General features: G+C 57.7%; 2 protein-coding genes across 4 annotated transcripts in view; one reads left to right on the top strand and one right to left on the bottom strand.

Annotated features, from left to right (window-relative positions):
* XPC (XPC complex subunit, DNA damage recognition and repair factor) overlaps positions 1–1,577 on the top strand; it is a 35,941-nt gene extending 34,364 nt beyond the window's left edge. For 2 of the 3 annotated variants that reach the window (XM_036073655.2, XM_036073656.2), the window contains exon 16: positions 596–1,577. In XM_036073655.2, coding sequence (XP_035929548.1) covers positions 596–811 — 216 coding nt within the window. In that variant the 3' untranslated portion in view covers positions 812–1,577. The remainder of the gene's footprint in view (positions 1–595) is intronic. The other variant, XM_078074671.1, reaches the window with a different exon arrangement.
* The window catches only part of TMEM43 (transmembrane protein 43), a 19,017-nt gene continuing 4,891 nt past the window's right edge, over positions 1,453–15,578 (bottom strand). Inside the window, exons 3-12 of the mRNA XM_036073659.2 lie at positions 14,878–15,012; positions 14,127–14,221; positions 13,296–13,345; positions 12,954–13,023; positions 12,065–12,135; positions 11,075–11,196; positions 10,717–10,791; positions 10,117–10,218; positions 7,041–7,158; positions 1,453–4,704 (exon numbers count right to left, since the gene is read on the bottom strand). Coding sequence (XP_035929552.2) covers positions 4,502–4,704; positions 7,041–7,158; positions 10,117–10,218; positions 10,717–10,791; positions 11,075–11,196; positions 12,065–12,135; positions 12,954–13,023; positions 13,296–13,345; positions 14,127–14,221; positions 14,878–15,012 — 1,041 coding nt within the window. The 3' untranslated portion in view covers positions 1,453–4,501. The remainder of the gene's footprint in view (positions 4,705–7,040; positions 7,159–10,116; positions 10,219–10,716; positions 10,792–11,074; positions 11,197–12,064; positions 12,136–12,953; positions 13,024–13,295; positions 13,346–14,126; positions 14,222–14,877; positions 15,013–15,578) is intronic.

The following is a 15,578-nucleotide window of genomic DNA, read 5'->3' as shown; positions in this document are numbered from 1 at the left end:
ACAGCCAAAACCGCACCTGTTGTCTCCCCGTCTCCAACCCCGAACTGCTGCCAGTTTGCCTTTAAAAGTGGCAAACTATTTTTGTCAGACTCCTCCCTCACATCCCTTTGGTGACCTCTCACCAGGCTTTATGTTGACTCCGTCCCCCCACGTGCTCTCACCTCGCGCAGCTAAACCCTCCATGCCCAGCTCCCCAGCCCAGCTGGCCCCGCAGTCAGGGAGCGTCTCCTCGGAGCACTTGGCAAGGAGAGCTGGTCCGGGGCAGTTAAAGACATGAGTGCGCTTTTGTGCAGAAGTGAGGTAAAGAAGTGCAAAGCACCAGTCCTGGGATCTCCTAGGTCGGGTTGTATGCTCCTTGAGGGCAGTCTCCTGCGTAAACATCTCTGCGTTTCCCAGCCCTGAGCCCAGAGCAAGTTCTCCAGTACCTGCTTGGCGGAGTCCCCAGTGCGAGGCTCCCCCAGCCCCACGTGGTGCCCCTGTCCTCCCAGAGTCACTGGCTCAGGGCAGGCTGCTGCTGGGGGCTTGACTGCCCCCCGGCGGGGCTCCCTGCCATCTGATGGCTGACTCCCGGCTGCCGTTGTCCCCCCCTCTCCAGAGTGAGGCAGGAGCTCCCCAAGCACCTGCCGGAGATGGACTCTCTTCTGATGAAGAGGAGGGGACCAGCTCTCAAGCAGAAGCATCAAGGATCCTGGCTGCCTCCTGGCCCCAAAACCGAGAGGCTGAAGAAGAGCAGAAGCCAAAGTGCCCTAAGAAGACCAAGAGGGAGAAGGCGGCCGCGGCCTCCCACCTGTTCCCCTTTGAGAGGCTGTGATGGGGGTGGCCACCTGTCGCACCCTGTGCTACGCAGGGCCCTGGTGGTGGTGGTGTCTCCTCTGAGAAGACCCAGAAGCTGCGTGCACCACGGACGAGGGCCGGGGGACAGGGGGGTCAAGCTGAGGTGGTGCCGTGGGTCTGGGCTGGCCCCGGGCCTTGTCACATAGACCCAGGGTAGGGCTTTCAAAGCTGTCCGCTCCCACGTCCTATGCTTTGAGCCACGGAACACTTCCCAGGAGACTCCCCTGCCACCTAGACATTGCTCGGCCCACCTTCGGAAACGTGAGTCCGTTTTTTTACAGAAACCACTGGGCGATTTAGAAATGCACCAGCCCCTTCTTCTAGGTGAGTTCTTCATCTGTCAGACCCTCGTGCTTTCGCCTCTCCTGCAGACGTGGGACCCTTTCTCTGTGGGCCAGGCCTTTTCCCCTCAGCCGGGTGTGCTCACACTGCCTGACGCTGCCCCTTCGTAGTGTGGCGGGGAGCAGGTGGGAAGGACGGGCATCTCAGATTAATGGGGGGGTGGGATCTCCTTTTTGGAAGTGATGCTTCAGGGTGGCAGAAGACTGGAACAAAGAGCTAAAATCAGGGAAGAAAAGGAAAAACACTGAGAGTTAAAGAAATGTTAGTCAAAGTGGATCAGTGTTCGGCTAGATTTTATTCATTATGGATAAGTTTATAAAAGCTCTATGCATTGTAGATAATTCAGGAGAAATAACTTTTGTAACATTTTGAGGAAGAAATAAAACATTTATCTAAAAAGACTCAGCTCTGCCTTTTCTTCCAGATTTATGGTCAGCTAAGAACACCTGCATGACAGAGTGATTTGTGCGCGTGTTGAGACTAAAGACCAGGTTTGGTTCTCAGGTAGACCGGGAACTCCTCATTCCACACATGGAAATTTTTCTTCCTACGTTTCAGCGAGGAGAGCTGTTACTTAACCTTTGACGGGAGCCATTAAAGCTCTGAGCCAGTTCTCTCCAAGGGAAACAAACAAAACACTTGGGGCGTGACTCATCGGCAGCGAGAGCTTGGCTGGGAGGCTGGTGTGGAGAAACAACCGGGGTCGCCATGGAAACCGCAGGGCCTCGCGCTTCCGGCGCCAGAGCGCACTCTGTCCTGGAAGTCAGCAACTTGTTCTTCGGGCAGATACCCAGTTCATTGGAGGCGTGATGGAACAGAACCTCAGGTCTGAGAAGGAAGGTTTTGGGAAATCACCTGCTTCAAACCTTGTCACAAAAAGTACACAAATTGTCAGCTCCAGAGTGGCCCCTCAGCGGCTGCCTATTGCTTCCGAACAGGAGGGAAAAGGGAAAAGCTGCTGGGCCGTCCATCAGGCATTTCGTGGGCTTGAGCTCATCGAGCCCCTGCCGCGGCGCCGTAGGGACAAAAGCCATTTTCACGATGAGGAAGCTGAGACCCAGAGATCGCAGACTCGCCACGGTCACACAGCCAGGCCGTGGTAGGCTGGGCGCTGGAACTCGGGTCTGTGCCAACCTAAGGCCCGGCGTGGGGGGGGGGTCACACGATGTCCCACTGTGGCTCCAGCCACCTCCTCTGACGCATTCTGAAGCTGGGGGACGTTTGAGTCCTTTAAATCAATCCAAAACTAAGTGGGCTTTGGTAGATAAGGCTTCTAAGTGCTAAAAATACCGAGTTGCCCTTTTAAGAAAAATTGAAACCTATTTTAACCACTAAAAGCTACTTAAGAACTGAATTCTAAAAATTCATACAGTTCTTAATTCTACGGCTGAATTGTTTAAGATAGAAATTTCAAAAAAAAGAGTAACGGCAAGGTCCTGTAAAAGCTATTTCGAAATTTATTTTGAATTTTTTCAAAAAATACAAAGATAATACAAATTTCATGGTTTCCCAAAGACTTCAAATATTTCTTAACATTCTTTTGCCCTTTAAAAACACTATTGAAATTCGTAGTAATTTAAAATCTGTACTAGGAAAAGTTACACAAACCAAATCCCACAGATTTTGTATGTAGCTACCACCTAGTTGTATTTATTTCCAGAAGCATCCTTTAAGAGTTGAGAGATTCAGTGACAACTGCAGGAGTGAATACTATTTCAGTTCTTAAGTCCAGAGAAGTCATCTCTGGGGCCGGCTGTTGTCGGTGTGAAGAATCTCAAGCCACACCACAGACCTCGCAGGCTAACGAGAGATTGTGAGGCTGCTGGTTTCAGGAGTTCCGATCACTTACTCAGCCACTGACTAATTTGCGAAAGTAGCCGCTCCCAGCCAGGCAGAACAAGTCCAAGTCATAAAAAGGTAAAGGGTACAGGAAAGATCTTTTAAACCATCAAAGTGACAAACATACTTGCTCTTTCAGTGGGGGTGAGAGGGGACGGGGTGAAGTGCAGGTAGACTGTACGTAGGAGTGAAGCTGCAGACGTGGACGTGACAGGAGTCACTCAGAGGCAGGTGCCGGGGCCCAGCGGCTAACCCAAAAGCCCCCACCCCACACCCCTCCATGAAAGGAATGAGGTCCGAGAGCTGCACAAGCCTCAGGTCAGGCCTCCGGTTCCTGATTCAGATTGATGGGGGTCACTCTGAGGGAGCCCACTTAGGATCAGAAAGCTTCCAGCCTCTTCCTTAAAGGTTGACTAAAAACTCAAAATTCATCTTCAAGGAAATCGGTAGTTTCTGAAGCCAAAGGATGAAAGGAAATGCCTTTCTCCACCTTGTACAAATCCCATCTCCTCCCAGAGTGGAATCCCTTGGCTGACACTGGCTTCAGGAGCATCTTCAGGCCTCCCACTGGCCCCGAGTACTGCCAGAGGTAACTTTTTTAAGCCAGCACGTCACACCCCGGTGTAATACCTTCCTGTGCCTGAATTAACTTCAACGGACAGATTACAGGGAGTTTTTCTGTAACAGTCTGAATTGCTCATCATTCAAGCAGTGCTTTGTTTCTTTAAATCTTGAAATTTAAAGATTTTAAATTTCTTCGGGTAGATTACCCATGAAGTGTAACAAAGGCAAACATAACCGACGGGACCTTTGGAAGTCCTACACACGAACAAGTTCTTGCCAAACCATAACATCCATCTTAGGCCCACCAAATGTCCAATTTTGCTCCCAATGACCTCAGTGGTGGTGTTCTTTTTTAAGCACCAAGGCGGGTTCTGTGCCCAGACTGGGTGTGTGGCACCCGTGTGTGGGGGGGTGCGCGCTTAGTCTGTCCTGGCGCTCAGCACTGCTCAGGGACAGCCGAGGACGCTGGCCCCGGGGGCTCACGGAGCGGGTGGCAGCTGGGGCAGAGCCCTGGCACCTGTCTCCAAGGAGGAGGGGCAGTGAGTGACCGGGCAGCAGGTCTGTGCGGAGTGTCACCAGCTCCCTGTCTGCAGACTTCAGCTAAGCGAAACACGTGAACCGGCCACACCCGGTCCCAAGAGAAGGGAAGGAAGCAAGGAGAAGGCCTGTCACACCGCCAGACAAGAGCTGCCTTCTGCGCTCCAGAGCCGCCCGCTGGCAAGCAAAAGGGTGGGGAAGACGTGACCCGGTGAACACCAAACCTGACCTCCATGCACACTGCCAAGTCTGGCCCCTTGAGGAGCAGAGCAGGCGCAGAACCCAGACTGACTCGACGTCAAGAGGGGCTGGGGGGAGGGGAGGGCGGGGGAAGGAGCTGGATCCTGAGGATCATGCAGGTGTGGGGCGGGTGCCGGGGCCTGATTCACTCCAGCTTTTTGGATGGCACCCGCGTCCGAGCAATGATGATGGGCACCAGGGCCAGAGAGCCAATGAAGAGGGCCCACAGGGGCCGGTAGAAGAGCCAGCCGGCCGCCACGGTCAGCAGGGTCAGCGAGGTGGCCACGCAGAAGGCAAAGGCTTTCAGGCCGATGTTGACCAGGTCTCGGAAGACAGGGAACCAGTCCACTGTGAGGAAGAGAAAGGTGGTGAGGCTTCCGAGGCCACCACGCTCTGTGTCACAGAGGTGAGCAGATCATTCCCGTCTGTAGACGAGGATGGGCCCGTGTTGCCTGGTCCGGGACAGGAGAGGGCTCGGGGCGGAAGGCAAACAGCCTCCTGTGAGAGCTGGAGGACGCAGGTAAGGCGTGCGCCCCTCGCCCCTCGCCCCACGCGCCGCTCCCGGGAGCAGGCCGGTGGAAGTGCCCTGTCGCCTCTAAAACTATGGATGTTGCTATCAGTCTGAGGCCAATAGAAGACATCTGCCCGTGATGGTGGCACATTCCATTTGCTGCACACTCACAAAGGAGACTGGGCAGAACCTTCTGTGGGTGCCTGTTTGGGCTCCTCGGCCATTCCTGGAGGTGTTTGTTCACTCAAGTCATTACCAATTATCTCTGTGCCCAGCTCTGTGCAGGGCGGAGGGAAATAAGCCTGAGCCGGCCCCCCACCTCAAGGATTTCACTGGCTACTGGCCCAATATGGTAAAGTCTAGGATCCAGCGAATCCATCTGGACTTACACTGTCCTTGGCCTGTCTACCCCCTCCAGGTTGGCATCCCGTAGCTGACGTCAGTCCATGGGGGGAACCTTCCCTCAGTTCCAGGGGGAACCTTCCCTCAGTTCCAGGAGGCCCCAGCGGTCTGCTGCCACTGGGTTTGCAGAGCAAGGCCTATTGCCCTGCCATGACTACAGGACCCTGCAGGCCACCTCTTGGCTCATCTTGGTCTGTTCCCACATATTGCCCACCTTGGCCCCCCTAATAAGCAGAGTTCGTGTTTTTGTGCATTGACATGCATTGGGCACTATGTGGACCATCTCCTCAAATGCTCGTGCCTGCCCAGGGAGGCTGGTACTGTTCTTACCCTCATTTTTCCTACAAGGTCACCAAGGCCCAGGCAGTTCAACTTGCCCAATGTCCTGGAGCTAGAAAGTGCCAGAGCCAGGATTTAAATCCAAGACGGTGTGAGCCCAGAGCTGAGCTCTCAGCCATGGTTCTGAGCCTTGAGAGGACAGGGACCTTGTCTGTCCTGCTCACCGCATAGTCTCCAGGGTCTAGAGCAGGGTCCTGCACACAGCAGGCACTCAATAAGTACTTACTGCCCGAACAGAGGAGTGAACGAGTGCTTCTGTCTTGTAGCTTCCCCAGTCACCCCACCTGCACTTCTCACCCCTCTGCGCTCTGACATCTGTCCTGGGTCTGAGCGTCAGCGTTCCAGATGAGGAGCGAATCAGAGGGCCCTCTGAGCCGGACTCCCACGATAGGGGATGAGGCTCCGAGTGGGGAAAAGGCCTGCCCGAGGTCACACAGCCAGGAGGGGCTCAGTGCAAAGGGAAGATGGAGGATTCTGATCAGATTCCGATCTCTCCCAAATGGTGCACAAGATGCGGCTGGCTGTTCTGAGCCCAACTCAGCGGTCCAGAGAAAGCCTTGGAGGGGAGGAACTGTGCTTTTCCCTCCTAGCCTGGGAGGTACTGTGGCCAGACCTCTTCCCAGCGGGAAAGGGTAAATGGGGCAGAGGTTTCTGTGGGGCCCAGCACAGGCTGGACGCAATCATCGGATGAGGTAAAGGCCTGCATGCAAGTCCCCTGAGATGCGCCATGCTCCCAGATCAACAGTGTGGGGCTAGCACTTACTCAACCACCCGGGGCCTCAGTCCTACGCCAGGTTGGGTCACTTGGCAACTGCTGGGCTCACGGGTGCCGACCGGGCCAAGTGAGCGGCCCAGCACTCTGCCTTGTGCTCCAACTTGTTGGCTGCCCCAAATCGAGCCCAGGTCTTGGGGTGGGGGAGGGAAGCATTATGGTTTGGGGTGTTTCCTATTTGCCAAACATTCACAAAACTCTGCCCATGAGGTGTGAGGTAACTGAAGCTGAGACAGGAAAGGGAACGGCCCAGGTGTCCAGAGCTCTGACGTAACCGATTCTGGGTCTGGCTCAAAAGGCTGGCTAGTCTCCTCGCCGTGCCCACTCACTCGTGGAGTGAAGGGCTAGGAAGGAGCAGGAGAGCTGGGGCCAGACGGACCAGACCCTCAGATCACGAGGCCTGTATCACCCTCCTAGGAGCTGGCACCCCCACCCCCACCCCTGAAGCACCTGTCTCTCGTGTCTGCCTTCCTCGGCCCATTCATCCCAGTGCCGTGCAGTGGGACACGGACATGGCCAAATGCCCGGTCTCTGCCCCGAGGATCACTGCAGCAGGCCGGAAAGGGCCAGGGGCGGTGTGAGAAGCAGAGAAGGCACACGGGCTGCAGGAGGGTGAGCAGGACCACCCCCCCACCCACCGACCTGTCTCCGCACACCTACCCAGGGTGTAGAGGATCCGGGTCATAAGGTTGAGGCCCATGAACATGGCCATCCAGCCAGCGGCCCGCAGGCCCCATGTCTTCATGGAGTTGCTCTTTTGTTCTCTACGGAACACCTCCTGCAGGACAAGGTGGGGGGCGGGTATCACGCCTCATGTCTCTGAGGGGCCCCCAGCCTCCCCAGTTGGCGGCGCAGGTGCTGAGGGGTACATTCCACGCCAAGCTAGGAGCTGTTGGCCATTTCTAAGCAGACGAGGGGAGGTAAGGGCACCTCTCCCACCCAGGCCTAAGCGTCGGCCCGAGCGGCACAGCACAGGACGGGGCAGAAGACAGCAGTGTGCAAGGTCAGGAGTCCTTGGCCCACTGCGTCAGCTGGAATGCACCCAGCCCTCCCTACGACAGTGCTTCCTTTCTGGGGTCATTCACCGCCCCCCCCCCGACAGTGTCATGTGTGGTGCTTCACCTCGGATGCCCTTCCCGTGACTCCGGGACACCTCGCTCTCCGCGTGCCCCCTGCTTCTCAGCGGGCTGCCCTCTGCACGCTGCACTTCTGCAGCGGATTCAGTCTCGCGCCTTCCCTGCCAGCTCCATCCATTTCCTTGGCGCCGCCCGGGCGGTGCCCCCCCACCCCCCGGCTTCGAGCTGCAGCCCTGGGCCTTCCACTGCCCACTGTGCCGTCCGACACCGACCCTGCAGCCTCCCCCATCCCCCCGACCTGTTCCTCTCTGCTGAGTCCACCTCAGCAAATGCTACAGCCACCTCCCGCCTGCACAAGCCAAAACTGGGGTGTCACACACTTGGCTCGCTCCTCCCCGCAGGGACCACCTCCCATCCGGCCCATCAGCAAGTCCTGTCAATGCTGTGTCCCCATTTCCCCAAATCGCTCACCACCATCACCCTCTCTCACCAGGACCACTGCAGAAGCCTCTTCCCCACTGGCCTCCCTGCTTCCACCACCTTCTCCCCACGGCCACCTGCCAAGACCCTGCCGCCTGTCCGGGAGCAGGTCAAGGGTCCTCCTCCTGCCCCCGGGCCTTTGCACATGTGCTAGCTCTGCCTGGAGCAGGTTTGCCCCCAGTCATGCCTGGCCAGCTCTTACACATTGTTCTGATGTCAGCGTGAATGCCATTTCCTTAGAGAGCCCCCCGTCATTATCTAGGACAATAACAGTAACAGCAGCTAACACTTACTGCCTACCATCTATTAGCTGCTGTCCTCAGTGCTTTCCAGTATTGCTTTACTTAGTCCTCAAACTAACTTCACAAGGTAGACACACTTATCTCCAGTGTACAGATAAGGAAACTGAGACTCGGAATAAGTGGATGCATAATCTTTACAACAACCAAATAAGGTAGGGATCATAATTCTTATCCTCCAAGAGGATAAACAACTGGCTTAAGGTCCTGTAGCCCACACAAGGCAGAGTGTGGCTTGAGCTGGGGGCTGTCTCCAGTGTCCACACTTGTCCACGCTGAGCCCTCCTGCCTCTGGGACTAGAATCTGGGTGTGCTGACTCGCAGGGTTCGGGTTCCACCTCAGGGCCTTCTCTCCCCGCTTGGCAGAGACCCCAGACACTGTGCCGGAGGCCCACAGTCGTCAGCCCAGTCTGAGCCTTCCCTCCTGGGAAGCTTGGAGGCCACTCCTCTCTGGGGAAACAACTGGGAGACCCAGACCTCCACCTGCAGGAGGCTGAAGTGTGGGGTGGGGCCGGAGCTGCCGGACAAAGGAGGCTTGGGCAGGGCCTCCTAATTTTAGAAACTCGCTGAGAGCTGCCGATGGAAAGGGTGACTCATGCCCATCCAAGTGGGAGGTGGCAGCCCTGCCCTGAGGCTGGTAACTGGATAGGTGAGCTGCAGCCTGTCACACCCTGGTCCTGGATAAAGGAGAAGGCGGGGCCCATCACTACCTGGGGCTGGGGGCTGAAGTGAGAAGGATGGCAGCAGAGGGCCAGTAACAGGGTCATAGGGCCACAGCCACGCCCTGCCCCCTCCCCACCACCTTTCCATCTCAATGCCTTATGGATTGAAAAGTCCTGCAGTTCTGCTCCACGCAAGAACAAAATTTCCCACCGGTGACACACTGTGTTCATCAACAACACAAAACAATTTTTCCATTAAAGAGAAGGGTTTCTGGGGTGGCTGAGTAGCTCAGTCGGTTAAGCGTCTGCCTTCGGCTCGGGTCATGATCCCAGGGTCCTGGGATCGAGCCCTGCATCGGGCTCCCTGCTCTGCAGGGGGTCCACCTCTCCCTCTGCCTCTCCTCCTGCTGGTGTGCGTGCACTCGCTCTCTCTTTCTCTTTCTCTCATGCTCACTCTCCCTCTCTCTCTCTCTCAAATAAATAAAAATCTTTAAAAAAATAAAAAAGAGAAGGGTTTCTGCCTAGAGAAGAGAGGCTAAGTTTTAGGGCATGCAACTGAACTAACTGTAATCAGCACAAGAATGGGACAAGGGTGAAGCATGACCCCCCCCAGTTTACAGACGGGGACAGGGTGCCGGCCCTCACTCCAGTCCCAGGACTCTGAGGCTCTAACCCCCCACCCCTCACGGGGAGCCCCTGCCCACTGGGCAGCCCCGCCTCCTCTCTGGGCGGCATCCGCAGGAGTAATCCTGGTGCTCCCATTCCTGCCTCAGTGACTGCCTGACCCCCCATGCTGCTGGCTCTGACCCCTTTCCCTTCACTTGTGACACAGCCAAACTGTCACTCAGGGAGGCCTGCCCTGACCACTGTCAGAGTCAATCTCCCGTACCCCTGTCTGCTTCTCAGGGCACCCGCCCCCGGTTCACAACACTCAGCACAAGGGGGTCCTCACTCTTTGGTTCTTCTGATGAGTGTCCCCCCAGCCCCCAACCCCCCGCAGGAGACGGGAAGCCTGGGAAGGAGGAGTCTGCTGGGCCTCCCCTGCTATCCTTCGTGCCGCACAGTCCGCTGCATGACTCTTACTCCTTCCGTTTCTTCCCCCCGCCTCTGCGCTGGCTGCGCCCTCTCGTGCGGGCGCTTACTGAATAACCACGGGCAGGGAGAGGGAGGGAGGGAGACGCCTGCCCCTCGCTCACACAGATGGGCAGCAGCGACTCACCTCTGCTGAGAAGTCCCCGTGGTGCAGGAGAAGCAAGGTGTCCCCAGACTTGGTGGAGTAGGGGAGTAGCTGGTCACCCCGCTGCCGGGCGATCACAGTGACCTGGTCAGAGACCTTAGCATCAGAGCTGAGGGCATCAGCCGGCCCGGCCCAGCACCCCTTGCGCGGTGTGCCCACCACAGGAGTGAGTGAGGAGATCCTGCCAGCCACGAGCCTGGCGAAGCCGCTTCGTTCCACGCTCGGGGGAGGACCTAGCGCAGCAGCCTGGGGCTAGGGCTGGGACTGCAGGTGACATGGTCAGGCAGCTGAGCCAAAACTAGGGCTGGGGGAGGAAAGCTGCATGCGATCGGCAGAACTCTCACCGGCCTCATCAGGAGGTCCCTGGAAAGCCGCAGGGGGACAGCCCCGTAAGCTGGGGCCCACGGATGCCCCGGACAGCTGCGGGGCACACAGGGTTCCAAAGCCACTCAGAGGTACGGCCGCATGCAGAGGGGGCGCGTGCACGCGTGGCCTGGAGGAAGGGTCCTGAGTGCTCAGGGCACCGCACACAGGGGAAGGGTAGGAGGCCCTGCCTGGCTCCGCCCTGGGAAAGCCGGTTACCACGTGAGCTGGACCCAGGTCAGGGTCATCGCCGCTCAGCCCCGCGTAGGAAAAGGACACGCGCAGGTCTCCGACCTGGGAAGAGAAGTGGGCTGAGTGAGGCCGGGAGCAGCCAGCCTGGGCCTGTGTCCCTGGCACCGTCGAACCCCAAAGCTCCCACGCTCTTCCCGCCTCCACACCGTTGCCCAGGTGCTCCCATCACCTTGAGGCTTCTCCCCTCCAACCTCATTTGGCCAAGCAGATTCAACTGAACCAAATCCGAGTCCCAAGCAGGAATGTGCCACCTGTGTGTTGTCCGAGGGGCAGCACTCCCAGGGCCCTGATCTCCGCTATGTGCACAGCCCATGCCCCTGCGTACCTCTGGATACTTGGGGTTTTCGCTATGGTAGAAGTAGTCTCCCCGGCGAATGATGTCCACGTGTGGGTCCTCCAGCTTGGACAGGCTCAGCGGTTTGAAGTTGTCAACTTTGTCAATGAGGCCTGAGGAGCGTGCAGCGGTTACAACAGTAGTGTGCAAACGAACATCGCCCCCCCCACATCTGCACACCCCTCAGCCTGACCTCCTTCCCACCGGGAGTGCCCTTCTCCAATCCCTCCTTCCATATTGCCGGCCCCCTCTAGTTTCCGCCTCCTCCAGGAAGCCTCCCTGTCCACCATCCCGGCCAGCGGGAGCCACGGCAGCTCTGGGAACAGCCTGAGCCCCGCACCTGTTCTGCCTCGGATGCAGGCACCCGTCCGTGCCTGGCTCCCCGGCTGCGGGCAGTGCACTTGAGGCCGGGGCTGCCTGGCACAGCAGTCCCCAGCTGAGCGACAGGGCAGACGGCAGACAAGCCAGGCCCTGGAGCATCCTGGCGGAGCACTGGGCCTCCACCGCTCCTCCCTCACCCTGGCTACTTGGGGCCTATGTGTTTTCTCTCCCACCCCAGGTGCCGTCTTGTCCCTGGAAAGCCTCTTTGGAGTCACTTGGGGGGGGGGGGTGTCGCCTGCAATGAACTGCTAGATGCCAGGTGGGGCTCAGAGGTGGAGCCCTTGGGGGGCAGCCTTGTCTCTACCACTGGCTCTGGGGCTCTCTGCTCCGTCTGGTCAGATCGGGCAGCAGGGCCTGGCAGTTCTCCTCGGGAAGAGCCCACGTTTCAGAGGAGCCTGGCTGGGGTGGGGCTGTTCTACACAAGGCCCCCACCTCCTGGGGACCCGCCTTCCCTCTGGCCCCCAGCCCAAAGTTCGATGCCGGGAAAGTGCAGGCTCATCCCACACTAGGGCAGCAGGGCCCCGAGCTCCTGGGAGGCGGCCAAGTAGAAGCACAGGGCCTCTGGGTGCTGCTGGCTCATGTGAAGGGCCAGAGACTTACCTGCCGAGAGGAAGAATCTGCCAATCTGGACGAAGGGGGCCGTTGCCGTGAACGACTCCACCGCCATCGCGCTGTGGGAGAGAGAAGGAGCTATTGGCAGAGCAGGGCGCCGGCCAGGAGCTCTCTGGGTCTCTCTGGGTTATGCCCGGCAGGGTTCCCACCCAGGGAGCTCCTGCAAATCCAGACCAGCCCAGGCACTGTGGACATCTTTTCACCAGGCCTACCCCCCAGGGCGTACCTGTCCCCCTCGCCTGAGTGGAGCACCCTCCTCCCATCTCCTATCCCCCAGAGCTTCGTACCTCCTTGCCTAGACCCCTACCGGCCTGTCCCTCCCCAGCCACCCGTTGTCAGATGGACCTTCTGTGGACTTCACACCCTCCCTGACCCTTCCCAGCCCCAGGGAGCTCCGAAGCCCCCCCCTGCCCCCCGCCCCCGGGGAACAGCCCTAGCACAGCTCCAGCCACGCTCCACACTAAGCCCATCTCACCACCCCCATGTCTCTGAGCTAACCGCCCTCTGCCAAAATCCTACAAAGGCCCACATCAAATTCCACTGCCTCCTGAAAGCCCTTCTTGATTGTCTTCCCACCCCCACGGCTGTTAACAAAATGCCTCCCTGGCGCTGGACGTGCAAGTCCCTTCAGGCACTCAGTCCAGGCCTTACGTTCATGACTTGTTTGGGGGGAGCCTGTGTGGGCTCAGGAAGTTGGGTCTTGCTTCCATGTTCCTGCTGCCCATGCAGGAACTGGCCTCAGAGCCACGTCCCACACTTCCATCGGCTCAGGAGACAGGAGGAACTCAGTCCCATCACTCAGGTGAGGAAGCTGAGGCTGGGGACCTGCGAGTGGCAGGCAAGACTGCTCAGTCAGGCCTGGGCACCCAGCTCTCACCTGGGATTCTTGTGGCCAATCTCTCGGTCGAAGTTTCTGCTGTTGACGATTTCTGACCTCCATTCGGTGTCTGTCACAGGAAGAGGGAACAACTCAGAGACCATGGTAAGAGTGGCCATGTGTCTTAGGCCCACTGGCTCTGTGTCCTGTAATCCAAGCCCGTGGCCACTCCAGGGCCGAAGGGGCGGCTCCTGAAGCCTCGCTGGAGGGATGGAAGAGCAGGACTCTGAGGCCTGGCACCCAGGGTTCCCGATGCCTTGTTCCATGCCTTCCCCAGGGCCGTCAGCCTCCGCTCAGGGCAGAGACCACATGTGTGCGGGGATGGGGGGGCCCGGTACTCACTGTAGGAGTACCTTGTCTCTGTCTTCACCTGCCCATCTTCAGTGTACTCCCTGCGGGGAAAGCACAGGCAGCCCCAGAGTTAGCCTCTCACCCCAGAGGCATTCCCATCCCTAAGCATCTCCAGCTGGAAGCAACTCGGGGCGACCAGGTCAAAATCCCCAAAAGGAGCCGCCTTGTCTGCAGCAGCCAGGAGACAGGGTGCTTACTCCCCGCCACACAGCCAGCTCTATCCCTCAAAGGCCCACACTGGAGAAAAGAGCTTTTTTATTCTGAGCTGAAATGTGCCTCCACTCGGCCCACACCAAGGGCTGCAGCCCTGAGCTCTGGGCTCAGGGACCTGGCTGCACCGTCTGCGCCAGGACAGCCCCACGGAGGTCCCCCGCCGGCTGCCCTGGCTCCCCTAGCCACCTCCCCACCCCTCACTCACAGTCCACGCCGCTCAGCTCCAAGTGACCCCTGCTTGCCTAAGGACACCTGCCCTCAGACTTGTGCTAGAATGGACAGGACGTAAGCCAGGGCCACCTCTGCTCTGGCCTGGGCAAGAACACAGAGCCCACACAGAGGAAAGCACTGTTTGCGGCCTGGATCTGGGCATGTGTCAATCCTGGGCATCCCCAGATGACGTCCTCCACAAGGGGGCTAATTCATCCTCCCTCCTTCTTGGAACCACTCTCATTAGACTACTGCCACCTCCAAACAAAACATCACTGATGAGGAATTTCGGGATAATCTGACACTTCTCCGACAGGAAGATTTAATACTTTAAATTTCAGAAGTGTCAAAATCGAAAGCCGCTATCCCTGCTTGAGGCTTCACTCCCCGGCACCTCACCTGGACTCCTCGGTTTCCACCCACTGGTACATCTCCACGTGCCGCCGCAGCTTCACGGCCGGGAGGTGGACCCCATAGTTTGGATCAGACAAGAGCTTTGAAAAGAATCACACAAGTCAAAAAAACAGAATACAGGCCAAGACTCACATAAGCCTAGGATGCCAGAGGAAGTGGGACTGGCCAAGAGACAGGTACAGAGGCCAGGGACAGGATGGAGACTACCACGGCTGCTTCAGGCAGGAGAGGCAGGTGAAGCTGCCTGGCCTAAGTCCTTCACGCCCACTGCCTGGGGACCAGGAGTCTCACGGTCCCGGCTCGGGCGGCACGGCCCGATGGCATGGTGCCAACAACAGTGTATTTAGGGCTCAAACAGGAGAGGTCCGATAACCAGAGTACCTTTCAGCCCCGCACCAGCCACACCGGCAGAGCGTAATTGTTAAAGCACCTCCTCGTAAGGCTCCGGCCGTGGGCCAAGCACCATGCCAAAAGGTTACCTATCTAATCCCACTAACTCTTAAAAGCTTCCCCCCACCCCCAAGGTTGTTACAGGTACTCTCTGCATTTTACAGATGAAGATGCTGAGACTTGGGAGTGACTGGTCCACATAGCTGTTGAGTGGTGCAGCTAGGAGTCACACCCGTGTGTCCATCGCCAGAGCCATGTGCTCAAAATCCTCAACCAGACAACATCCAGCAATTTGCCCTGAGCATCTGGCCCCTGAGCAATGTGCCCTGAGCATCCCCAAACCTACCTTGGACGTCCGCAGGGCCCCAATGATGTGCACCAGCCGCCCCTCATTCTCCGGGGCCACGCTGTGGATGCTGTCGGGGGACACTACAAGTGAGAGCCCCTCGGCCAGGGAGGTTGCTGTCTTCAATGCGTGGCCCTGTGAGCAAACGGGAGTGAGGATTTCAACTCAGGTGTGGTTCAACACAGTTGTGCTTACTGCAGTGCATTACGGGAAGCACGGAGACTCATCTCCCCATTTTACAGTCGGAAAACCGAGGACCAGCAAGTGGCACAGTTAGAACTGGAGCCAAGGACTCCTGCTTTCCCAGGTAGCCCTCTTCCTGCTGCACACCCCACCCCCCTAATTCTCAGCACTACTCCACGCTGGGAACAACTGTGCTTGTCTGTTGTGTGCCCCTTCCCCCATCTTTCTCTGTCTTCTCTCCTCCCCCCTCTCAGTCCTTGTAGTTTATATGGGCCCCTCTGTACTGCTGCCCAAAACATGTGACCCAGGCCTAGCCAAACAGAACATGGGTCCACTGTCCACAGGGATTTGTTCAGAGAGAGGGCTGAGACAAGCCAGGACACTGAGATATCTCTCTGCAACTGTTGCTAAATTGATTTTGGAAGAGATTAGGCTGCTAAGCTGTTGGATGTGACCCTGGAGTTGCTGGGCCACCTTTACCACCACAAAAGGAAAAGCCTGTCAAAGAAAAATCCGTA

Source organism: Halichoerus grypus, chromosome 1 (assembly GCF_964656455.1).
Source record: "Halichoerus grypus chromosome 1, mHalGry1.hap1.1, whole genome shotgun sequence".
In the NCBI taxonomy this organism is placed as follows: domain Eukaryota; kingdom Metazoa; phylum Chordata; class Mammalia; order Carnivora; family Phocidae; genus Halichoerus; species Halichoerus grypus.
This window is presented reverse-complemented; position numbering and strand designations above follow the sequence as displayed.